The sequence below is a fragment of the Ruditapes philippinarum genome, unplaced genomic scaffold (genome assembly GCF_026571515.1).
Source record: "Ruditapes philippinarum isolate M1 unplaced genomic scaffold, ASM2657151v2 ctg8860_1_1_1_1, whole genome shotgun sequence".
Lineage (NCBI taxonomy): Eukaryota > Metazoa > Mollusca > Bivalvia > Venerida > Veneridae > Ruditapes > Ruditapes philippinarum.
Window position 1 is genome coordinate 9,755 of NW_026864933.1, and position 26,229 is coordinate 35,983.

At 32.9% G+C, this 26,229-nt stretch overlaps 2 protein-coding genes across 2 annotated transcripts; one reads left to right on the forward strand and one right to left on the reverse strand.

Moving 5' to 3' along the window:
* Nucleotides 1-238: 238 nt before the first annotated feature.
* On the reverse strand, nucleotides 239-9,041 carry LOC132727323 (MOB kinase activator 1B). Its single transcript, XM_060712757.1, has 4 exons — nucleotides 8,870-9,041; nucleotides 3,033-3,199; nucleotides 1,974-2,201; nucleotides 239-1,035 (listed from the first exon to the last, which is right to left on the reverse strand). The coding sequence occupies exons 1-4, from the start codon at nucleotides 8,881-8,883 to the stop codon at nucleotides 794-796; spliced, it is 651 nt and encodes a 216-aa protein (XP_060568740.1). The 5' UTR covers nucleotides 8,884-9,041; the 3' UTR covers nucleotides 239-793.
* Nucleotides 9,042-14,843: 5,802 nt separating this feature from the next.
* LOC132727325 (heterogeneous nuclear ribonucleoprotein H3-like) lies at nucleotides 14,844-25,160 on the forward strand. The gene is made up of 11 exons (XM_060712762.1): nucleotides 14,844-14,983; nucleotides 16,777-16,860; nucleotides 17,700-17,852; nucleotides 18,514-18,654; nucleotides 19,982-20,120; nucleotides 21,450-21,670; nucleotides 22,064-22,165; nucleotides 22,575-22,768; nucleotides 23,068-23,203; nucleotides 23,562-23,687; nucleotides 24,199-25,160. The coding sequence occupies exons 1-11, from the start codon at nucleotides 14,974-14,976 to the stop codon at nucleotides 24,318-24,320; spliced, it is 1,428 nt and encodes a 475-aa protein (XP_060568745.1). The 5' UTR covers nucleotides 14,844-14,973; the 3' UTR covers nucleotides 24,321-25,160.
* The last annotated feature ends 1,069 nt before the right edge of the window (nucleotides 25,161-26,229 follow it).

Sequence of the window (26,229 nt, forward strand, 5' to 3'; positions counted from 1 at the left end):
GCCGTGTCATGACAAAACCAACAAAATGGGTTTGCGACCAGCATGGATCCAGACCAGCCTGCGCATCCGCACAGTCTGATCAAGATCCATGCTGTTCGCTATCGGTTTCTCTACTTGTTATAGAGTTTGTAAGCGAACAGCATGGATTCTGATCAGACTGCGCGGATGCGCAGGCTGGTCTGGATCCATGCTGGTCGCAAACCCATTATGTTGGTTTTGTCATGACACGGCTCATATTATCCTTTATCCCTCATATAACTCAAAAGTTGTATAAGAATAAAATCTTCATAATTATGAGGGTGTTTTCCTTGTATATAAATTTGCAGTACGAAAATATTCTTAAATTTAGCATGACCAATACACTCACCCACAAAACAATATAAGACTTATTAACAGCATCTGAGACAGTCAAGTTTGCCCTTTTGTTAAAAATTGTTAACAAATGTAAGTTATTTTTTCCCCATTTTAGTTCTAAACAAAGCAATGAGTAACATTTATCTCCCAGTTTATAAGCAACATTATTACAAATTTGTTCAGTCAACAAAATTTAGCTTGCCTACCGTAATTAAAAAACAATAATTGTAAAAGAAACATGGGATAAAAGCACTATCACACATGAAAAAAAACCTCGGCAAAATTATTTCTGTACATCTATACACACGAAATAAAGAAAACATAGTGGTCCAACAGTTTTAAAATATCATATTATCAGACGGTGCTTAATCGTAAGCAAGTCAAATATCCATCGCATAAAAAAAATGGCTATTAAAAAATGGAATCTCCTTTTTCTCCCTCATCGGTCTTTACTCGTCAGCTTGTCAATGAGCTCCTGGAGTGGCGCGAGCTCACGACGTTCGATAAGATTAAACTCCTGCACGAAGTAGATAAAGTGTTTGAAAGATGTGTTCAGATGAGCCTCCTCGCTGAGTTGCATGACCTCTTTGAAATGTTGGTGATAGATATGTGCATACACACGAAACAATCTTTTTAATATTGTCTTTGCTATGGATAGAAAATTCCGTGGAAATGGCACTCCTGAAACAGAAAGGACGTGATATTTTGTACATTTGGCATTCATATAACAGGAATAAATTATCAGCATTTTCAAAGTTGGTCACACATTAATTTGTTAAAAATGCCATATCTGCCTTTTGCTATAGTCTTAGTATCCAATCATATAAAATACATATTTATTCAATCTTCAAAAGGTAATAAAATTTGCATATTTAACAAGGAAGATATAACATGAATGTAGTTAGTGAGTTGTGTGGCAAATGGAAACTATAGCTAAGATTTGAAGGTACATAGGTCTAATTTCATTGAATGTAGAATTCCAAACATTTTTTTATACATGCAGCTGTACAAAATATTTTTTACATAATTTTCAGAAACAGCTAAATAACTTTTAATACTCTGATATTATTTCTTGTCAGCAAATATCTACTCCACTGTGGAACTAAAAGACAATGTGCAAGAGGACACTTATAAAAGATCACAAAGAGAAGTCCCCTAAAAGTGACAACTCTTGTAATGTGATATCATAAATAAATTGCATCATAAGATACCTACTTTTCTGTTTGTTTACTGTCCATAAAATACCCTTTGATATATTATGTCTAATTGACTATAGTATATATATATTTTTTTTTTTTGGTTTTACATCACATCGACACAGTATAGGTCATATCACGACGTTCCAGCTTTACTGGTGGAGGAAGACCTCAGGTGCCCTTCCGTGCATTATTTCAGGCACAAACGGGTACCTGAGTAGAACCACCGACGTTCCGTAAGCTAGCTGGATAGCTTCCTCACATGAAAGAAGACTATAGTATAAATTGGCAATATGGAGAAATGCTTACCAATCACTGGCTATATTAATAAATTCTTTTTTCTATAAATTCTACTATATTAACTAAGTAAAGTTTATTTCAAAATAAATGCCTAGAGCCCAAAATATGCTATAGAATACAAACCAATTTTGGAAGGGAAGAGTGTTTCATCATCCAATTGATCTTGGACCCAAGACATGAGATAATCTATATACTTTGGTGCTGAACATTTAATGGGTTTCTTGACTGTTTGTCCGTCCGCCCAATGATACTCATATTTTGGTCCTGCTGACATCACTGGGCATGTTTCTTCTGTACAGAATTCTGTGATTGTGCCATACAACATGTTGATCTGGTTGAAGAAATCCACAGCTGTAAAATAAATTATTCATGTGTAATCTGATTCAGTTTCAGCAGGGAAATAAATCTTAAAATTGTGAGTTTCTAAATCTTAAAATTGTGAGCTTAACACAAACTGCAACACAGGAGAAACACTTGTAACTATAAATGTGTTCATAGGGCATTTATGCCTCCACTTAATTTGCTGTCATAGTGGCTTATTTACAAATGTAAATACATGTACTTATGCATTATTTATGAAAGTCGAACTAGAGTTATATTTATAAGTCAATTAGTGATAATGATATAGTAATAATACTACTTTAACCTTCTTAAATAATAATAATACTATAACCTTCTTAGTAACAAACTTTAGCGTATTCATTCTCAAGTTATTGATCAGACAAGTACAAGTTGACTTATTTTTATACTGTACTTCTGGACTGACTCCATCACAGTATACTCTCACTTTTAAATTGGGTTGGGGGGGGGGGGGGGATAGGGGATAAAAATATAATCTGCATAATTTTCATAAAGTACCGTTTGCACTGACTGATTTCCTCAGGAAATTTTATCATTTCATAATGACAAGAGTTTTAAGGAAGCTGCTATTCACAAACCACTAGACATTATGTACATTGACTTTTGTACATGTATGTATTTAGTCAGTAGGCAAGTAAACAGTGATTTGAAATTTACTTCCTAAAGGAACAAGAATTATCAGCACCAATGCATTAGCGATTATTCAAATGACAATGAACATATAAATGTCATAAAAATGTCAAAAATAGAATGGACATCGTCACATGTATCAATTTAATGAACATGCTTAAAATCATCCTATTTACTGAATTAATCACTTACTGTTGACAGCAACCCATTCATTGAGATCTTCACCTTCAGGCAGTGCGACTGCTAACCTAAGATTTCCACTACCTAGAGTGACAGCAGCATGTTGCATCAAATCATACTGATGCGTCCCCTCTGGTATATTCTTCTTTGGCTTGAATGTTTTGTTGCTCCGACTGCCACTGTAAACAAATTTTTAACCAGTATAATTTGGCATTTATATAATAATGAATGTAGAGATACAAAATTACAATGGCATACCAGCAATATATAACAAGTTTTTTCATTCCAGCAGTGAGCACTTTTTGCCTCTAAAAGAACTCTTCCTACCATTCATAATATATGATTTTATACTAAGCAATGTGATATTTCTCCATGACAACAGGACTGAGCTTGGATATTGAGTCTAATGGTCATTTGTATGTTATAGCTGAATCAGAAATCATGTCCGTCGAAAGCTTTAAAAGTTGGTCACTTTCGTAGACATTGGTAATTACTGGTTAAATACAAACCTGCCTAGTACAGTGGAACCTAAATATGTGTTATATAAACTATCATCATAGTGTTTTGTCTTCTTGTTTTAATCATCACAAATGTATGCAAAATACTTAAAAAAAATATGTTGTTTTATTGTTGTTCTTTCTTACTTGCATCTATTTAAAAATTAATGAAAGCTACAAGAAAAGTTAGAAATGGCACTTCCCTTCAGACCATTGGAGAAATATTTGCACAAGACAGGAAGAATTGAGTTTTAAAAGCATATTGATATTCTAAATTGTGTTATCAGGTTGGTGCCTTTAGTTTTGCAGTACTTAAGTTAATATTTCTGTAATTTTGTAATAATGAAAACAAATTACTCTTACTGGTATTACCTGCTTTATCTTTAATTTTAAATACATGTGACCATAAAGTAATACTCAACAATCCAAAACAATTCGATTAATTACGTCAACCCATATTTGTTTATAGTAGATGCCAACTGACGTGTGATCACCAAGTTGCCAGCAAGGATGTGGGTACCCACGGCGAGTACTATAGATTGAATTCAATGAATAAATTGAAAACATAATCTCCCTATGTTAAACCCATCACAGGGACGTAGAGACTTAGACACGAAATTGTTAACCTTTGATTTATAAGAGGTTAATACACGGCAGGAGAGGGCCGGAAGGTGATAATCGGCCCGCAAAATGAATAATGGACCCGAGGGCTTTAGCCCGAGGGCCATTATTCATTCAGGGCCGATTATCACCTTCCGGCCCTACGCTGACGTGTATTAATGTCTTTAATACACTTGGTAGATCTAATAGTAGCATTTAAAAAAACAAACAAAACTAGACCTATCACTGAAGGTGATTAATACCCCCACCAGCAACTTTTTGAAAAACAAGAACCGGTTGAACCGGGTGATGCTCCCCGAGAAGGTTCTGGACACAGGAAAGTATAAAAAAAAATGAACAAAGGGCAATAACTCCAAAATTACACCAGGCTTTGTTTAGGTTCTTGAAGCGTTGCAGTTCTATCCAATTATATCTAGCTACCTACAAAGTTTCATGTTGATATCTCTAATAGTTTTAAAGTAATGTCCAGGACAAAAGTCAAAAAGTAAAAATAAACAAAGGGCAATTACTTCAAAATAAGGCAAGGCAGAGTAATGATTCTTAAGCACTGCACTTCCACCCAATGAGACCTATCTATCTACAAAGTTTCATGTTGATATCTCTTATAATTTTAGAATAATGTCCCAGACAAAGTTCAAAGTGTCAAAATGAACAAAGGGCAATAACTACAAAAGAAGGCAAGACAGTGTTACAGTTCTTGTGCACTGCAAACTTACTCAATGAGATCTATCTACCTACAAAGTTTCATGTTGATATCTCTTATACATTAAGAAATATGTCCCGGACAAAGTTCAAAGTGTAAAAAATAAACGAAGGGGGATAATTCAAAAATTAGGCAAGGCAGAGTTAAGGTTCTTGTTCACTGCACACCTACTCAATGAGATCTATATACCTACAAAGTTTCATGTTGATACCTCTTATACTTTTAGAGTTATGTCCTGGACAAAGTTCAAAGTGTAAAATAAACAAAGGGGGATAATTCAAAAATTAGACAAGGCAGAGTTACGGTTCTTGTGCACTGCAAACCTACTCAATGAGAACTATCTACCTACAAAGTTTCATGCTGATACCTCTTATACTTTTAGAGTTATGTCCCGGACAAATTTCAAAGTGTAAAATAAACAAAGGGGGATAATTCAAAAATTAGGCAAGGCAGAGTTACAGTTCTTGTGCACTGCACACCTACTCAATGAGATCTATCTACCTACAAAGTTTCATGTTGATACCTCTTATACTTTTAGAGTTATGTCCTGGACAAAGTTCAAAGTGTAAAATAAACAAAGGGGGATAATTCAAAAATTAGGCAAGGCAGAGTTACTGTTCTTGTGCACTGCACTTTTACTCAATGAGATCTATCTACCTACAAAGTTTCATGTTGATACCTCTTATACTTTTAGAGTTATGTCCCGGACAAATTTCAAAGTATAAAAATAAACAAAGTGGAATAATTCAAAAATTAGCCAAGGCAGAGTTATGGTTCTTTTGCACTGCACTTCTACCCAATGAGATCTATCTACATACAAAGTTTCATGTTGATTTCTCTTATAATTTTAGAGTTATGTCCCGGACAAAATTAAAAGTGTCAAATGAAAAAAGGGCAGTAACTCCAAAATTAGGCAAGGCAGAGTTACGGTTCTTGTGCACTGCACATCTACTCAATGAGATCTATCTACCTACAAAGTTTCATGTTGATACCTCTTATACTTTTAGAGTTATGTCCCGGACAAAGTTCAAAGTGTAAAAATAAACAAAGGGGAATAATTCAAAAATTAGGCAAGGCAGAGTTACGGTTCTTGTGCACTGCACACCTACTCAATGAGATCTATCTACCTACAAAGTTTCATGTTGATACCTCTTGTTGTTTCAAAGTTATGTCCCGGACAAGAAAAGGGGACGGACGGACGGACGGACGGACGGAAAGACGGACGGACGGCCGGACGGACGGACGGACAAGGCGGCGACTATATGCTCCCCCGAAATTTTTTCGGGGAGCATAATAAGTAGTCTGAAGAAAAATTTCAACACATACTATCAACTGTGTACAAAGAAATATTTCAATTAATTGTAATCCCAACCGGGGTCTCCAAATAAGCTTGCTTTTCACAAAGTTTGATTACAATATCTCATTCCTAACTCTAGTTATTGTCCGGAAACCATTTTTCTATATTTAGTAACGGTGACCTTGACCTTGACCTCAGGGGGTCCAAATGCAATACCAACCAAGGTCTTCATATAAGCTTGCTATACACCAAGTTTGATTACAATATCTCATTCCTAACTCAAGTTATTGTCCGGAAACCATTTTTCTATTTTTAGTAACGGTGATCTTGACCTTGACCCCAGGGTCCAAATGCAATACCAACCCAGGTCTACATATAAGCTTGCTAAACAACAAGTTTGATAACAATATCTCATTCCTAACTAGTTATTGTCCAGAAACCATTTTTCTATTTTTAGTAACGGTGACCTTGACCTTGACCCTAGGGGGTCCAAATGCAATACCAACCCAGGTCTTCATATAAGCTTGCTATACACCAAGTTTGATTACAATATCTCATTCCTAACTCAAGTTATTGTCCGGAAACCGTTTTTCTATTTTTAGTAACCATGACCTTGACCTTGACCCCAGGGGGCCTAAATGCAATACCAACCCAGGTCTTCACATAACATTGCTATACGCAAAGTTTGTTTACAATATCTCACTCCTAACTAGTTATTGTCCGGAAACCATTTTTCTATTTTTAGTAACGGTGACCTTGACCTTGACCCCAGGGGGTTCAAATGCAATACCAACCAGAGTTTCCACATAAGGTTGCTATATACCAAGTTTGATTACAATACCTCATTCCAAACTCTAGTTATCGTCCGGAAACCATGATGTGGACCGACCGACGGACGGACGGACGGACCGACCGACAAGCTGACTCCTATATACCCCCCCTAAACTTCGTTTGTGGGGGTATAAAAATAACAAAAACATAATCAAAACAAATGGACTTTGAAGTTCTTTTGTTGAAATTCTTGTCTACTCTTCTACAGTACTGTTCTGTACAGAGATGTTTTCTGTTTGTGTGTTCAAAGCAGTAGAACCAACAAGCAAGTTTTATTTTCAATTTTTTCGGAATGAATTTGTCGTATTATTTCTTCAAATTTCAATAGTAACAAAATGTGTTTGTCAAAATACGCTTAAGGTCTCATAATAAAAATAAAGCGATTTGTGCTGACAACCTACTTTCACTTTTACAGTTAACTGTTTGATGACGTTAAATGTGACGTCACTGTTTCAGTTTGTGCACGTGCACATGTTCTGCGGGCTGATAACTAGTTCTCGGCCCCGGGCCGCAAACTCATAATAGGTCACGTGACACTCATAATCAGTTGAAATCATAGGCAATTTTGTTACTATATAATAGTAACAAGTGTATTAATGAACATTATGATATTCAGCTTAGAGCTACATTTAATAAATTTCATCAAAAACTAAATAGTAAGTAAGTAAGTAAGTAAGTAAGTAACAACTTTATTTTATGAGGCTAACACATTCAGTTTCCCGATCTTCCATGCGGGCCTCAGATAGCGACATTTCATTAATAAATTGGGTTTTATATCAACTCCAGGTCTTATTTTGGTGTCCAGACAACCAAAATGAGTTTTATTTTTTAGCATAAAAATGGGTAACCTCATTGTGGCGAAATGGGATGTACAATTTCTGTTTGCATGAGAAACTCCGCCTTCGGATTATCGTACATCAATCCTGAATCAACAAACATGACTATAAGTAGCAGTCCTAATTTAACGGTATATTTCCGCATTGTAACGGATGTTTTCATACAATTTACAAATTTAATCTTTTTACGAGATTACTTTCACTGACCCCAGGCTTAGTGCACCTGCACCGTGAAGCTAAAACGGTTAAAGTTTGTTTGCACAAGAAAATATCATATTGCTGGATAGCAACTATAAAACTGTGACGTAGGGCATACACAAGCTGATTATAGTCTTTATTTGCATGTTAAAATTCGTATACGAACTTTAGTGTTACCGCGGGGTTTTCCGTTTAAAATCCTAATTTATTAACATTTTTTCATGAGATTTACAATACTGTTAAACAGGTTAATGAAACTGTAGAATGTTTGATTTTTAGGCGGACGGCAAATTTATTTTTACATACTTATTTAATGTAGCTTTAAGAGTATAGAGGAATTGATTTGCTCACAATTCCCAGCATAACAAACCATGAAATAATCCACTGATGCCAATAACAGTAGGAAAGGAACTCATTTTTTTTTGAATGAGCTTGTCTGGTTTGAACTTTATACAAAACACTGCTCACTTGCAAATTATGTACGTTATGCAGCAAACATTAAATTGCATGTACATGCATAACAAAGAGTGATAATATTCACATATTATAGAACTGTCACAGTCTGTGATGTAATCATTAAGCTGTGCTCAGACAAATTTATTGAATTTTCCTTTAATTTTGAATGTTTCTTGGTAACGGAATCAAATTATGAGTCACATACTTGTTGAAAATTTCTTTATCCTGTTAACTGTTGTCTTTGACATTACTATGTGTGATTTTATACTTGTTAAGTGACTCATACCAATGCAAAATATCTGAGTGTGTCTTAAGGCCCGTATCCTAAGGTAACGATCAACTTGTTGTAATAGATTTTTTTTACAAGTCCAGGAAGTAAAAAGTAGGGATAGATTAACACAAAAACTTACAAGAGGAAGCTCATATTTTCAGCAGATTATCCAACCAAACGCTAAATTAATTATCATTTACAAAATACAAAAGATCTGAATCAATAATTTTATAAAATAAGTCCGATGTTTATAGATACATTCTTTGTTTACATTTTACAGGCAAATATGGCGTTTGACAGTAGACCGGAAACAAAATTTGGTTGCTATACGGACCTTTTTAATAAAAATACGGCGCTTCATGGTTAAATGGATAAGCTAAGCTCAGGTGTCCTATGATAATTCATCATCAGTCCAATAGAAAAGAACAGTTAAAGCAAATAAAAGTCACTTCATGAAATATAAGGCGAAAACTATTAAAAAATATTTTAATTGTTAACCTTTGATTTATCTTCCAGGGAAGACCCGTTGCTGATTTGAGAGAACTTGTGGGTCAACCCTTTTGGCAAATATGTCATGTCATTGTGTTGTGGCTGTTTACATGTATGTATATGTCTTATTTTTGGCAATAAAATATGTTTAAATCAAATCAAAAACTATTTTACCTGAACTCCGAAACTGCGAGGATAAGTCTACCTTTTGGGTTGACATGACTGACCGTATATATGTATGCCCTTTTTGAAACTGACTCCTGCTAGCATGAATACATTTTTCTCTTCTACATTTACATCTATATGATACTGCTTAACAATCAATTCTGATTATGACTAGCAGGTGCGTTAATAAAAGACATTATATATATACAAATTTAAAAAGATAAAAGAATAAAAGTTCTACAGGACTATTAATTTAAAAGACATAGCGTGCAATTTAGAATTTGTAGAATGGGTCAAGCCTCTCAATAAAGATGTTAAAACTGGGTCTAGACCGAATAGTCTAAGGAAGGCTATTCCAAAGACGCATGCTCCTAGTGAAGAAAGAATTTTGGTGGTATTGTGTTCTCGAGTAGGGTACGTATCAGGTAGTTCAGATTTCTTGTTTGAGTAAGGTGTTGGTGGTCATCAAAGACAATGTTGTTTTGGATTTTATACAAGTAGGTTACAGCACCGATGTTTCGACGCTGCTCAAGGGTTTGCTAATTAAGTTCCTTTATCATTTTTGAGACACTACTTGTATACTCATAATCATTACAAAATTATATCTTTCTATTTTCTTTCTACATTATCATTAGACACGGTCATTAAATATATTTTTAAATTTAATTAAGCGCAAATGTTTTGTATCAGGCGTACTTAAAAACCATTTTTAAGATTTTTATAAAAATAACTAAAACTTATAATTTATGTTACGTACTTGATTTAAAATTACATATTACATGTATGTTCCATGTTTTTTTAATGCCTAAAAAATTGTATAAGAGAAATGTGTTGTTTTTACATTTCTCGTACACATGAATCGAGAAGGCACGGAGCTATTTATGATGAAGGCAAAATTTTCAATTTTGCCGTTTTGGGTTAGTCCCATGTATTTTATATTTTCGTGTATTCCTAATTGAATACCTTATAAGATCGCCCTTATATGTGTTATACCTTATGATTCTTTGTGAATTCCCTTTTAGTTGCGGTTTTGCTTCTTATGTGCAAAGCAGTGAGGTACCGCCAATATCCTACAAATATAGTCATTTACGCATACTGTTTTCTTTTACCAAATTTTTATCAGCAACACATGTATTTTTTCATACTCTGTTCGCGTACAGTTTAATGAAAAAAAATTATATTTCCGAAATCTATTAGTGGTTTCATAAGATTTTTGAAGTAACACATACATTGTTATCCATACTTCTTTTTAACAGATTTATGTGAGACTTCACTTTAGTTTAAACATATTTATTTTTGCTAATTTCTTGCAACTTATATTAATCACTTTCGAGTCCGCTTCCTGGAACCAACCAGTTCTGGTGTCACATGAAGAAACATGGTCAATATCAATTTTTAGACTAATGTGATGGTCAAATTTCAAAGTAGATGTGAAATTTATATATGTCATTTTCCCCTGTCAATGATTTCAATGTCTACATTGTTGTCATCTATGTTGTATTTCGTAGATTGTATCAAAATTGCTGCTTCAAGCATGCATGCATGACATTGCATTTTTATGGTTAGTTAAGTTATTTGCTCCTTTTAAACAGCGTACGTAAAACATTTTAAAGAGTTTGTTATCTGCCAAATTTTTAATAACCCGATATTTTTTGTATTATCAGCAAATAGTTCATAAACTTTATTCATTGCCTTAGGAATATCATTCACAAACAATAATGTTGCCTGTTTTTTATTTGTTTTTTTGTTCTTAATTATTTGTCTTTGTCTCCTGACGTCTGTCTTTGATACGTATGCTGTTCCCGTTTCGAAATTCCATTTTACAGTCAAATGAACACACTTGCGGATGTTTCTAAATATAAAATTGCACCATCATCTTGTTTAAATAATGAATTCGGTTTAAGCCGGTGCTAAGATAGTGAACGTCAATTTGCAGGCCAATTATCGTCTTTCATATCGAACCTGCAATATTTTAACGTTGTTAAGGGGTTCCGTTTTTCTATTCAATCTTAACAAGTCTTTATCGAGCCTTAAAATTCATTCGTTTCCCCTACTGAGTGTCTTTGACTTTCATGAAAAGTGGAAACTGTTATGGTCGGCAAAATTGGAAATGTTTCGCTCCACACAAAGTGACTATATTTGTGACATATGCAATGCTTATTATAATTTTGCTTAGCTTTTGAACGAATGTCTACTTTCAAGATTAGAACTACATTCTTAACACAATATTTACAAAGTTTCAAACAGTAATAGTTGTAAGTATGATATAACAAACTAACAGGTGAACTGATGTTTGTCTATGAGTATCCAAAACTAATGATAGGGCCGGATGTAAAAACAAACGTAGCGAAATAGCGAGAAAAACCCGGTGCTAGAAGGCATGGACGGTAGATTGCAAATATCACAAACTTCCATGTTTAATCAAACAAAAACTGCTACATTTTAAATGTTGCCGATGCTGTGTTCTTCATGGATTATAGGTTTTTTTCTTCTCTATTTTATTCTTCCGTTAACTACAGTGTGCATTTAAGTCTGAAAGTTTTTTTTTTGTTTGTTTGTTTCATTTTACGCATTTTCCAAACAGTATTTCAGTCTTATAGGCGGGTAGTTTCCCAACCATCGTTCCCGGAGAGTTACACCAGTACTAGACTACCTTCCTCCGCGTTAAACGAACAAAGCATCTCCCGGGGATCGAACCCACGCCAGAGAGGTAACTGGATTAGAAGTCATCGTCTCTAACCCCTCGACCACGGAGGCGGTTAATTTACATCTAAATTTTTGTGGCTGTAAACGAGCGAAGCTTTTTTATGCTTTATGCTAAGGCCTGAAAGAAAATTTCCTTGCAGGAAAAAGTAGCGTGCACTGTCTGAAATTCATTTCATACGTGTATTCGTATTCGATTGGCAAGCTATATGTTTGCTACAGTCATTTTGTGATACTGCATGCGTGCTCAATTGATTTTAAAATAGTATATCTCATTCTTTTTGAGTTTATGTTTAGTTGTACATAATTTTAAGTTGTATTAACACTCTTAAAACTACTGAACATATTTCTTGATACTTTAATCAAATATTAGAATATAAATTTGTTTGGTAAATACATAATTTGTAAACATATAGTTAGATTTGTTCCTGTGCTTCATCTTTATCCCCTCTGATTGTAAAAAAAAACAAGCAAACACAACAAATACAAAAAAACAAAAACAAAATACACTTTTGAGCTTCATTTGCTATTATTATATGTAATTTTAGAGTATATTTGTAGTGGATAAGGTGAATATCTGTCTTAAAAGTAACTGCACTTTCCGTGAAAAGTTACCTCTTTCATTTCATATTGCCGTCTGGATTACCCGCCCTTTTCTCTCGTTCAATAAATAGTACTAAATTTTATAGTACGACGGGAAGGACGCGACGGGAACCAGACTAACGCTTTCAATCGCATCTTCTCGGGCCTTTCTGTGTGGCGGTATGCCTAAAATACGAAAGTGAGATTTTTGACGAAAGTGAGCGAAAGTGACTTTTAAAATTTGAATTGTACCGTTTTAATAGAATTTTACAGTGAAATTTCTGTTTGAAGACGTATATTATTAGCAACTTATAATATTTCTTTTCAAAAAAATCACTATAATGATTTAATCGCCATTTATTTGCATAATTTCTATACATAAGTTCTGAGATCTTCCTTTCGCTCACTTTGAAAAATACGAAAGTGACTTGTAAAATATCAAATATAGAGTCTAAATTGAAATTTATACTAAAATTGCAGTTTGTAGACGTATATTATCAGAAATATATAATATTTCTTTTCAAAAATAAACATTATGATGATTTAATCACCATTTGTTTGCATAATTTCTATACACAAGATCTGAGATCTTCCTTTCGCTCACATTGAAAAATACGAAAGTGACTTGCAAAATATGAAATAAAGCGTTATATTGAAAGTTATACTAATATTGCATTTTTCAGGCATATATTATCAGAAATTAATATTATTTATTTTCAAAAGTAATTATTATGATGTTTTAACCCCATTTCATTTACATAATTTCTATATACAAGTTCAGCAATCTTCCTTTCGCTCACATAGAAGATAAGAAAGTGACTTCTAAAATATCAAATATAATGTTTAATTGAAATATAGTGTTGAATATCAATTATTAATATCTGATAATATATACGTTTACAAACTGCAATTTAAGTACATTTTCAATCAAACTCTATATTTGAAATTTTACAAGTCACTTTCGTATTTTTCAATGTAAGCGAAAGGAAGATCGCTGATATTGTATATAGAAATTATGCAAAAAAATGGGGTATAAAACTATAAATCATCATAATGTAATGATTAATTTAGAAAATAAATAATATTAATTTCTTATAATACACGTCTACAAACTGCAAATTTAGTACATTTTCAATTTAATCTCTATATTTAATACTTTACAAGTCACTTTGCGAGCGAAAGGAAGAGCGATGAACTTGTATATTAAAATTAGGCCAATAAATGGCGATTTAATTATGATTATGGTTATTTATTATAATAGCGAGCTCGACGAGCTGGCCCGAAGGGCCTGCTCGCAAAGCGAGCTTTACGGTAACGCGAGTACCTGCTAAGTGATGGTTTTGAAAACTTTCGTCCAAAATACCAAATTGGACACATCGCAACCTTTCGAATTTAAAGATAACGGTAAAAACTAAGGAATTCTGACTGAAAACGGATGTGTAGACTGGTCACCCGCGCACGTCTATGGGAACCATAATTGGACAGGGAACCAGAATAACGGAAGCTGTGTATAAAAAATGAAAATCGAAGGCGCCATTTTGTTTGAAATCTGATAAATAAAAACAATTTTTTGTCGAATTTTGTTGTGAAAATTATCTAGAATGAAAGAAAATGGTCTAACTAAGAAAATGAATCCGAACACCAATATCTTTTATTCAGTCGTTAACGCTGTACAGCCGTTTAAAGTATTGTTTAGGTGACGTCACAATGTAGCGCCAAACAGCACGTGCAAAACAAACAAATCAAGTACGCTATTTTAATGTCGCAAACGTTTTAAGTTTTACATTTATTTCACTTAAAATAATCTTTATTTCGCTTGAAAAATTATAGAGTGAAATAAAATAAACAAAGTTTTATCAACGTTTTCAAAACTCGTTATTCATTTCACGACAGGGACGGGGCCATATATAACACAGTACGTGTGACGTCACACGCACTCGTCACTGCATTTGAGATTATTTCATACTATTTCACGTAAAAAGTACATCGAGCTCGCTTCGCTTTGAGGCTTTGCCTTTTTCATATTATATATAATGAATTACTAATAATATACGTCTACAAACAGCAATTTTACTGTAAAATTCTATTAAAACGGTACAATTCAAATTTTAAAAGGCACTTTCGCTCACTTTCGTCAAAAATCTTACTTTCGTATTTTAGGCAAACCCTAGCCGAGGTGTGCCGATTGTCAGGATAATTTGTACGAGAAATAACTTAGTCTTTTCACCGCTGAACGCCTCGCCATTTTGGTTGTTCAAAATCTTGAAATTTTGGCAAAAGAATTTAAAATATCTCTAAAACAGCATGAAGTCAGGTAATTCAAAATGATCAAAACAGTGCATTTATATTTTTTGAAGAGAATAATCTGTTGCACTTGTTAAGTTGAGACAACATAAGTTTCATTTTGACTGCGCACGATTCACGAAATTACTGCGATGCCGATGGTGCGTTCAATAGTTATCACGCAGTTTTGGTCTCAAAATTCCTTATATCATATTGTCAATGTAGATAGAGTTCAACAAATGCTGCACAAGGTGTTTCACACTAATTCACAAATAACTTGACGGTGTGCCCCTTTTCACTGCCTAATTCTTGGCTAAAAAGTTCCGGTTCTCCTATCTACTCTCGAAGGTTATTCTGATTTATCTGCCATAATTGATGTTCATTAGATGGGTTTAAAGGGAAAGTAGGGCTATTATATGTTTAAAGCGAAAGTAGGGCTATTTCTGAAACTATATAAGACATGACAAAGAATTTCTGTCAAATGTTGAAACATTTGTAAAGAGGAAGTTGCATATCAATGCAAATAGGACGTTTCGGCCCCAAACCAAATCGGTGCTTGTGCAGAAATCAGCCCCTAGAAGTTTCGGCCCTATTAACCTTTAAAGTATGAAATTTTTAAAGACAAGTATAGTCTTTGATCGGCCCTATTCCAACTCGGCACGGGTCAACTCGGCCCACTTTTCAATTATTAATATTTAGGTTTGCAGTGATTTTTCTCGCTTAATTGGGAAGAGGCCTTAGCCTCTTGATTTTGGGAAAAATTATCGCTAAAATTGCTAATTTGGGAAGAAAAAAGCATGTTTCAGTTCAGATTTTGGGAAAACTGCATGATTTTAAAGAAAATTTCAATTGGGAAGAGGCCCTTTTTCGGAGTCTGTTATATAAGTAGGAAAATCACTGGTTTGTGTTAACACTATTTATTGTAATTATTGTAATTATTTGTAATACACGGATGTGACAGTTTCGAACTAGCAGCAGACAAGCTTTTCTTATCAGTAGAATTGCGAGTAAAGATAAACGATTGCGTATCTCACTGTATTTCTACATATTTAACTTCTGTTCTGTCCTTTATTTCTTTAACTAGATAATGCACAGACAAGGTCTTTCTATTTGATAGAAGAAAAAAAACGTATGACACGTGCAAATGAATTTTGGCAACAATCAATGCGCTTATACGGAAGATTTAATTAGAAGCTTATGAATCATTGATATTAAGTAAACACGTTTTTGTTTCATTTTTTTTTTAAATATTACTTTACAAACACATTTTATTAGAATCTAGATCTATATTAATTTTATCGAATCTGCAAGACAGATAACATTTTTTTCTAAATATACTTTATTTCAGAAGAAGTACAATTAGATTATATAATAATAAGATATTTCTTATTATTCATTTACCTTAACAACATGCAAAGCAAAGTTAATACGTTATATATATTTTTGTAAAGTGCAGCCAAGAGGGTGTTCACTAGCCATGAAATCCTGAGGGTCATTTTGACTACATTTTACTGACTACAAGGCCAAATCCCCATGATTTTAACAAAATTTGACCCTCCAGTTAAAATACTGTAGGTCAAATCAGGCCTTTTGGAAATTTGAAGGGTCAAAGAGTCATTTCAAGGGTCAAACGGACACCCTGAGCCAAACACTATTTCTTGCAACAAACATGAACTGCAAAACCATAGATAGTATCTTTCTAGGATATAATATGAATCTATAGTTGTAGATAGTATCTTATGAATCTATAGTTTTATGTTTTTATTACGTTCACTTCCATTCCACTTATTAAGTGATTGTAGTAAAACATATTTTATTTTGTAGAAAATATGGATGATGGTTTTGTTTGCCGTCTACGTGGGTTGCCATGGTCAGCAACAGCAGATGATGTCACAGAATTTTTTGGAGGTATGTTTCAAGAGTTCAGTGATAATTGAAATATTTATTTCATACAAACTCTTGGGCTTTTTCAAATTTATGAGATGTAATATACAAAGTAAACAAGTCAAGTCAAAAGATTTATTCAGTAAATAAAGGCTACCGGCCCAAAATACATGTCATACAAAATATGATATTTAACATTATATAAGGTTGTGTCTTTTACAAGTTTTGACAATCATTACATTTTAATGCTACTGTGCTATAGATATCATGAGGTGGTAAATATAAGTAGAGATTTTCTTAATTATAAAAATATCATTTGATGAAAGTAATTCAGAAAAGTTATGTAATTCATTTCTTGAATTATACCAGTTTAGTAAATAGGTATTTCTAATTTCTAAATATTTTTTACAATGAAAAAAGCATGATATTCACAGTCAATATGATAAGTTAAATGATTTTCAAGACAAAAGTTGCAAAAGCGTTCTTGAAAAGGTATATTTAAATGCCTACCGATTTCAACATAAAGTTTGTGATTTGAACATCGAAATTTAGCATATGCTTTCTTATGTTTTACAGGGATTTCTATTAGAAGATACCGTTCTACATTTAATAAGCTTTTAAAATAACAATAATGGTGACATCTACTGGCATTGTTAATATTATCATGCCAATTTTGAGTATAACAATCTTCTATGCGTTGTTTAAAAATGCTAACAAAAATATTCACATCTCCTATTTCTTGAGTATCACATCAGTTATATATTAAAAGTCTTTTCTTTATATTTTTCTTCATTGCAATACTGAGTAAATTTCTGTACTGCAAAATAACATGTAGAAATGTGTATATATCTGTTTCACTTCAGACAATGTAAGGATTGTTCAAAATGGAGTTCATTTCACATTTTCCCGAGAAGGTCGTCCGAGTGGAGAGGCATTTATAGAGCTAGAATCTGAGGAAGATGTTGAGGCAGCATTGACTAGACACAAAGATCACATGGGACAAAGATACATAGAAGGTTGGTCTTGTATGATAAATTTAACCAGTCTACTTACAAGAAATATTTTAATATCTGTTGAAAACTTTTGTATGCGTGGAAACTGGAATTTAATTAAGTGTTCATACTTAGGGTTGTAGTAATAAGACCAGGGTTGTAGTAATAAGACCATTTTCATGTGCCTTAAGTGGTTAATGAAAATAAATATTGATATTGAAGTGGCATGAAGCTCATTTTTTTGTAGCCAAGTTGACCTGAATTAGCAATATATTACAAAAGATTGACTTTATAATGGTGATTGACCAAAAATTGAAAGTGTCAAATGTTTAGGATAAACTATAAAACTGTTCTGCTCTTTATCTCAAGTGAATGTAAGTGGTAAATTTGATGGGATATTTATAGAATTTTCTGGGGGTTACACAATATATTGTTTTTCAAAGCAAAATAGAAGAAAAACTATTTTGGCATTGACTTACCTGTACACTTCAATTTACAGTTGGATGGGCATAATGTCACTTTAATGCAAATTAAAGACTGGAAAAACTTAGTATGTCTGTGTACATGTATAAACTTCATTGCTTATAATTGATATATAATACAGTAAGTTTAAAAGGTTGCTCTGGCTAAAAACCTTTTCTGCATTAAGTTTATTAGACAATGTCTATTATTTTGTTCTTTTCAGTGTTTAGGTCTAAGCAGAGTGAAATGGAATGGGTGGTTAAACGATCTAGTAGAAGTCAACCACAATCTGGCGAGGCCGTTTTGAGATTAAGGGGATTGCCATTTGGCTGTTCTAAAGAGGAGATTGCACAGTTCTTTTCAGGTAAAAAAATTGACTTGGAAATGTCCATAATTATTCATATATTTGGAAAAAGTTGGATACATATCAGTATAGGTATGGGGAAAATTTGTCCCAGTTTTAGGATAAAAGTTTGTAAGATTGCATTGATATACATGATGATGGACAAGTTTAATTTGACATTATTTCATGCTATCTTTGAAGTAAATGAAATAGTTAACTAATTTAAAAGCAATTTGTATATTTAAGTAAGATATGAAAAGTAATATCAAGGGTTCAAAGCAATGCTGTTGTAACTTATCAACTGAAAGAACAGGTTGGATGAAGTCGAAGAAAAGGTTATGAACTCAGAGAATAGGTTATGATAGTATGGCGATGAACTCATTATCTTTAATACTGAACTTAATATTAAACACAATGTTGAATGTAAAAAATGGTTTTGAGGTTCTATGAAGGTTTTTGTTAATCATGGTACGTAACAGGTTTTATAAATTCAATTTTAGGATAGACAAATAACCTTCAATGATCAGACATTAAAGTATTGCCTTTCTATATTGTGATTTAAAACTTAATACAATTTTTTTCCAAAGATGTCTTATTTCTTAAAGATGATGTGTATGTAGTTAAAGGTATAAACAGTTTTATAATTTTCATGTTACAATTCATATAAGTGCAGATCTGCTTTGATATGATTCCTAACAGTTTTGTTTCAGTTGATTCTATTGATCAGCAAATCTTTGAGTCCATTACCAAATTATAGTGGTATTATTGGGGTAAAACTCCCATTATGAAAATAGTTGGACTACCTTTGACTAGTGGCTAACCAAGGAAATTACTTTATGTATGATTGCTTTTAGACATTTGATGGCCGAATCAGGAAAACAAGAAGTCCCTGTTCATAAGGATGAGTTTCTCTGGCACACGAGAAATCTTGTATAAATATTGTGTTATTGATTGTTTTGTAACATAACATAGAACATACAAGATATATAAAACACAGACAAATATGATATATTTCAAAGTTTAATATAGACATGTTGTGCTTATATGCTTTACATAATGCACACACATTTGTCATCCTTATATTTTCCCAGGAGTGAAAAAATGTTTAAAGGTATTGTCTTGACATGTAAGTGAGGTGCTTAGAGAAACTTGTCCGATTGTTGAAAATAATCAAATATGGCTGAAAAAGTATAATATTCAAAGTGTAAGAAACTTTGACAAAGGAGGGGTAAGATGTATGAATACTGTCTGCTGAATTAATTGTTGTACTGTGCAATATGGCTTTTATGTCAGAATTGTCTTTAACTTCTACAACTAAATGTATGTTTATTTTGGGCTGGGTGTCTAGGGTTGGAGTTAGTACCAAATGGGATAATGCTACCAGAAGATCGGCATGGGAGGACAACGGGGGACGCCTACGTACAATTCGCTACTTGTGAGATAGCGGAGAAGGCTTTACTCAAACACAAAGAAAGAATTGGGCACAGGTGGGAGTGGCGGGTCCCAGTAGGGGCTGTTAATTAAAGAAAATTTACTAGAACATAACACAAGACAGGGTCTTGAAGTATTTTGACGGTGGGCATAAGCGGTTTGGTTGGTAGGGCTGGATGGTAGGGGGCTCCCTAGGGAATACCCCAAGTTTATTTATATATTTTACATAATTTTTATTACGTTATAGATTTAGTTTATTGGGAAGCAATGTGTTTGTTGAATTCTGTTTGATATTGAAGTTGAATGCAAGTTAATCAAGTAAAGTTTATGTTTTGAATTCAAGATAAGTAAGAATTCAAGATTAGGAACTGTTATTAACAGTGTGCACACTCCACTACCATTGCGACAGTTATAATTTTAAAATTTGCTGCTAAAATTTTCATTTGACTTTATGATTAACTGGATAGAATTTTTAAGCAAACATATGTAATATGTCTTTCCTGATATCTTGTTATATTAACATTTTCCACTTTCAACTCCTGTAATTGTTTTGGAATAAGGATTTACTAGTAACGCCGTTCTTAGATTTCACCTTAATCTACGCCAAGGAAGAGGTCTATTGTGAAAAAATTTATTGCTTTCATAATTCAACACGTTCCGAGTTATCAATAAATAAATACTGAAATCAAAAATGGAAATCACATCTATGATGAAGGAAAATAGAAGGAGTTTTGGAATTCATTTTACACAATATTTATGATAATTGTTTGCACAAATATTTTGACCCAGTCAAACATTTTTATCTGCACTTAAGTTGTTTGGTTTCTTTTGACTGCATGCCTTTCAGATATCTGTTCAGTTTAATATAACACAGAAAAGACAACAATATTTTTCTTCAGACAGAAAAATACATTTATTCTCAAATTATCCTGATACTGAAAATAAAAAATTCAGGCAGAAAAAGCCAACACAAAAAAAAAATGAAGAAAGAATTCACAGCAAAGCTTAAAAGGCTAATGTTTTGATGTCTTTCTATCAAGTTGTTATACTTTGCTCTGGAAAAAGGAATTTGTTACTGGTAGCAAGATTCAAGAGTTATGAGATTGATGTAGAATATTTTGTCGATCTTAAATCATTATTAAATTGAATATGTTGCTATTTTGTTTCCCTTTAGCAAATTTAAGGTTGTTAATAAATTGAACTTAAACTAAATACTGACTGATTAACTATAATTTCCAATAGCTTATAATGAATTTAGATTAAATCTTTGGAAGGGTCATTTGCATATGGGCACGTCCCATTTGAAATAGTGTTTTGTCCAACAGATTCCCCATATTTTTGTGTTATAACAGTTACTGATTGTGTATATATACATGATGTTTCAGGTACATTGAAATATTTAAGAGTAGTTTAAATGAGGCTACAGCAAATATCTACCAGGACTTTGGAATGGCCAAGCAACCACGGCCATTGATGGGTATGCGCCCAAGTCCGTATAACAGGAATGAGAGGATGATGGGCGGCGGTGGTGGTGGGATGGGTGGAAACATGGGCATGGGCGGTGGCATGGGCTATGGCAGAGGTCGTGGGGGCAGGAATCTCAAAGGTAACTTTCTTAACTGATCTTAGAACAATATAATTATGTTGACACTTGTTGAGGAGATAATGTTGCCACTCACATGCAAATAAGACAACTGTTTTTCCCCTGAGGCATTATAGTAACAATTTATAGATTTTTAGAATATGTATTTATGGAGGTTAACATGAATTATTGGCTCCAGTTTTTTCATTAGTTCATTACTAGGGTTTATTTTATACTGAAATAATTTCATTAAAATAAAAATATGACATGATGAGGAAAACAAGAATTTAAATTGGTCTGACTTTCATAAAATTTACTAGCCTTATCAAAGAGTAACTGGTCCTTTGTGTAAGGCTTGTGGCCATCCTCTGAAGACATTATGCAATGTAAGTTACATAAAATGTTTAAATATTTCAGGTTTCTATGACGATGATTATGATGATGATATGGGATTTGGTAACAACATGGGAGGTGGTGGTGGTGGTGGTCGTATGGGAATGGGAGGAGGTATGGGTGGAGGTAAATATAAAATTATGTCTTGTTAGCCATTTAGAAATAATATTTTTCTGAAAATGGTTTTAATATTAACAAATTGGCTTATTTCTTCTTGCACCTCTTAGTAATTTCCCACTTTGATGGACCTTGATATGGTCTCAAAAAGATTTTTTTAAAAACTGCAATTACTAATTGGAATAAGAATTAAGTAATTTTTAATCCTATAAAATTTTCAAAATTTATTTATTTTTAGTGTATATTCTCAATATTTACAGACCATATTCTCAATATTGATATCATATGCTTATTGTTGACACAGCATAGTCTCAATGTTGACAGGGCAAATTCTTAATATTGTCTGCGCATATTCTCAATATGTAGAGTGCATAATTTCAGTAATAGTTTTCTGAAAAGTTTTGATCTCTTCCTTTAGGTATGGGCATGGGAATGGGTCGTCGTGGCAACATGAGGCAACAAGGTATGTCAGGTCAAGGTCGTATGGGAGGAGATAGAATGGGAATGATGAAGGGCGGAAGTCAACCAGGCTGTCATTATATTAGCAAGACGGGGCATTCTGTACATATGAGAGGGCTACCATTCCAAGCTAATGACCAAGATGTTGCTGATGTAAGTTTATTAAAATCATTCTTGGTTTGGAATCTAGTAATAATATGTCTGTTATATACTCATTTGTTGTTTATCGTGTTCTTTGTTACTATACCAGTTTAGTATTAATACAGAACTGTTTTAAATTACTGTTTATAAATAATTTCAGTAAATTAAATAAATGCATTTGTTGAAACTAGAATAAATGGCGTACAAAATTAAATTTGTAAAGTATTGTACAGATATTTCCTAGTTAATTTTCAATGTTGTAATGTAATTTCAATTTAAGAGTAAACTTGAGATATCTTTTTTTCTCTCAGTTTTTCTCACCATTGGTACCAGTGAAGGTAGAGTTTGAGTTTAACAATCAGGGTCGACCAACAGGTGAAGCTAACGTTGATTTCTCTACACATCAAGAAGCTAAAGAAGCAATGAAAAAACACAAAGCTAACATGCGTATGTATCTTTTTTTGTCTAAAATGTTTTCTAATACTCTAAATTGCAAGTAACTTATAGTTCTTTTACAATATGTTATAATTCTCAAAAAAAAGTACATGTATGTTGATTTTGAATTATAGTTTGTTAAGCCAGTGAAATACCGACTACCCATGTTAAAGGAAAGCATAAGATGGCTTATCAGTATTGCATCTTATGTGTGGAGTGAGGAAAGGAAGTTAAGTTATTTGTTTTGAAGCAGCTGAACAGTATTGTTTGTATTTAAGTCATTGAACATGTCTCGTAAACAAATACGAATTACAAAGATAATACTTATTCTTTCAAAACATACATAAATGTTTAATTCTTTATTTCATAGAGCATAGATATATTGAGTTATTCCTGAATTCCACACCTAACAACCGTAGTGATGGAATGTTTGGTGGCGATGATTTCCAGGGTGAAGGTGATATGGAGATGATGGGTGGAGGAGGTATGAGAAAAGGTAAATATGATGATACCGTATTGCATGTATGATCATAGTTATCTTGTATAAGTGCATAGAGAGCAGGGATCTTTACTATGGCAATATTACTCAGCATTGTTGCAAATTTTTACAGTTATAGGCAGCCTCAGAAATAAGATAAAAATCTTTAGAAAGACCAGATATATGGTTATAAATTTTTTAAACGATGGATTCAAAGCATTCCTAAAGTACTTGAGCTCAATGGTCAGTGAGTTACGGTTTAGAAATGTAACAAGATAACAACAAAAAGTTTCCATAATGAAAGCAAAAGATAAAATCAGTTTTTGGTCTTAATGGGCGTTTTAAGTATCAAAAAGCTTTATGCCAGTGCAGATGTACATAGTACTAACTAGATTCTAGAGCGAGGATATTATCCGATAATCTCTTTTAAGGAGTCATGAAATGTAGGTAATGAAGAAATAATTTGTAGCTTGAATGTTATTTTTGACTGCACAGTGCACACTAAGAAATACGTATGCTGTAATTTCAGGCAACATGGGTGGTGGCTTTGGAGGCGGATTTGGTAACATGGGAGGTGGTGACGGATTCTCAAACATGGGTTCTAACATGAGGTCACGTATGAATAACAACCCCAACTATACTGCATTCTGAAGATGAACATGATAACATCTTGATAAAACGAAACTTAAATATTGGAAAGTTTGGCAGAAATCTAGCCTGAAAGAATATTAAAATATAACAAGTCAGAAAATTGTCCAGAGTAAAAATGGACATTTAGTGTATTATGAACCACCAGAGAATTTTGGTGCGAAACTACAAACTACTGCATTTTTGTCTTTATTTGTTAAGTGGTCAATTTGAAGGCTTAATATTCTTGTTTTTGTCTCTAGATTAATGTTTAATCACAGAAAGGCCTATAACAATCAATGTGAACTGAAATTATAAATTGATAAACTCTGACAATAATTTCCATGTGAAAGTGTTTATAAAGAATGATAGTGCAGGAAAAGTTTTGAATAATTGGCAGCTTATGAAGTTTTATGTACTCAGATATAATTTAAAACACAATGACAATGGGGAAAATTGTTCATAGGTATACCATTTGTGGGATCTTTTTTTTTACTTATTCATTGTTCTATTCTACAAATAGAAAATTTCATGGACCTAATGAACAACAAGTTTGTATTTTTTTTGTTTTTATCCATTCTTGTTAAATCAGTCATTGGTAAAATAATCTTTAATACAGAATTTCACAAGGCTGTTGCTTGAAGAATATATCCTATAAGATATCAAGGGATTTTTTCTGTTTTGAAATAAAAATTTATTTAATTTGTTGTTTAAGGATAAAAATCATGCACATGCTGTTAAATTTTGTGAGTTAATATTCTGTATCTGGTAGACTACCACATTTAGAACTTGATTGAAATCCAGACTGTATGATATATGCAGATGAAAAAGTATTAATTTCTCTAAATAAAAGTGTGAAGTAAGGACCATCGTTTATTATTGGATCGTATTTCAACATGCTTTTGAAGCCTTTTCCTGTAGTAATTTGTGAGACTATTTCTAACATGTACTATTTTGTGTACTGCAAATCTTTTTATACATTGTAGTTTATGTTGGTCCATATTGTTTTTGCTGTCACACATATATATATATATATATATATATATACATCATTGTAAGTGTGAAACATGCTTCATTTGTCTCCATCTCATCTCAATAAAGAACGTTTTAAATTTTAATGAAGATTTTTTTTATTAGTTTTCCCTCAGTTTGATTGTTGGGTACATCTAGTTATCCATTGATACAAGGTAAATAAAAAAAATGTTTACATCTGCCCAGTCATCATAATTAGATTTTGGTATCTAGTTCCATTGATAGAAAGCTTATGCAACTGGAAAAAGTAAGGGAATTCAGGATATATACGAGTAAAAGGAACTCCACTGAAGTCCGGTAACATAAAATTCCAATTTCTTGCAGAGATAAACTAGGGCACTTGAAACATAAAGATAGGCAAAAGATGAAAAAGAAATTTACTTTGAAATTTTTTTTTTAGGTCTATTCTTTTTAGATTTGTGTGAAAAAGTGTTAAATGGCAGGTCATTTTTACAAAATCTGAATTTTGTATACAAGTTATTGGCCAAGATCTACATCCAATGGTACATAAATCTCCAGTCTTCTGGAAAAACATCCTTTTGATAACTGATTAATTGTGGCTAATGTGCTTCTTCACATTCATATTTGCCATATTTTACTTTCACATCTGAACCAGAGACATAGATAGATGTTATCTATGTCTCTGTCTGAACATACCAAATGAAATGATAATTAGTTACAAGTAATGAAATAATATTTTCGTGATTATTTAAACTCGTGTGAATCAGCTGCCACTTTGGATTCAGTTTTGTCTTTGGGCTGCTTTGAAATATATTCAGAAAATTTAATCAACCTTACTTTTTAAAGTACATCAGCCATGATAAATCCTTACAGTACATAAAGCGGTAACAGCAGATGAATGAGACATTCGGACAACAAACGAAAGTGAAAAAAGAACACA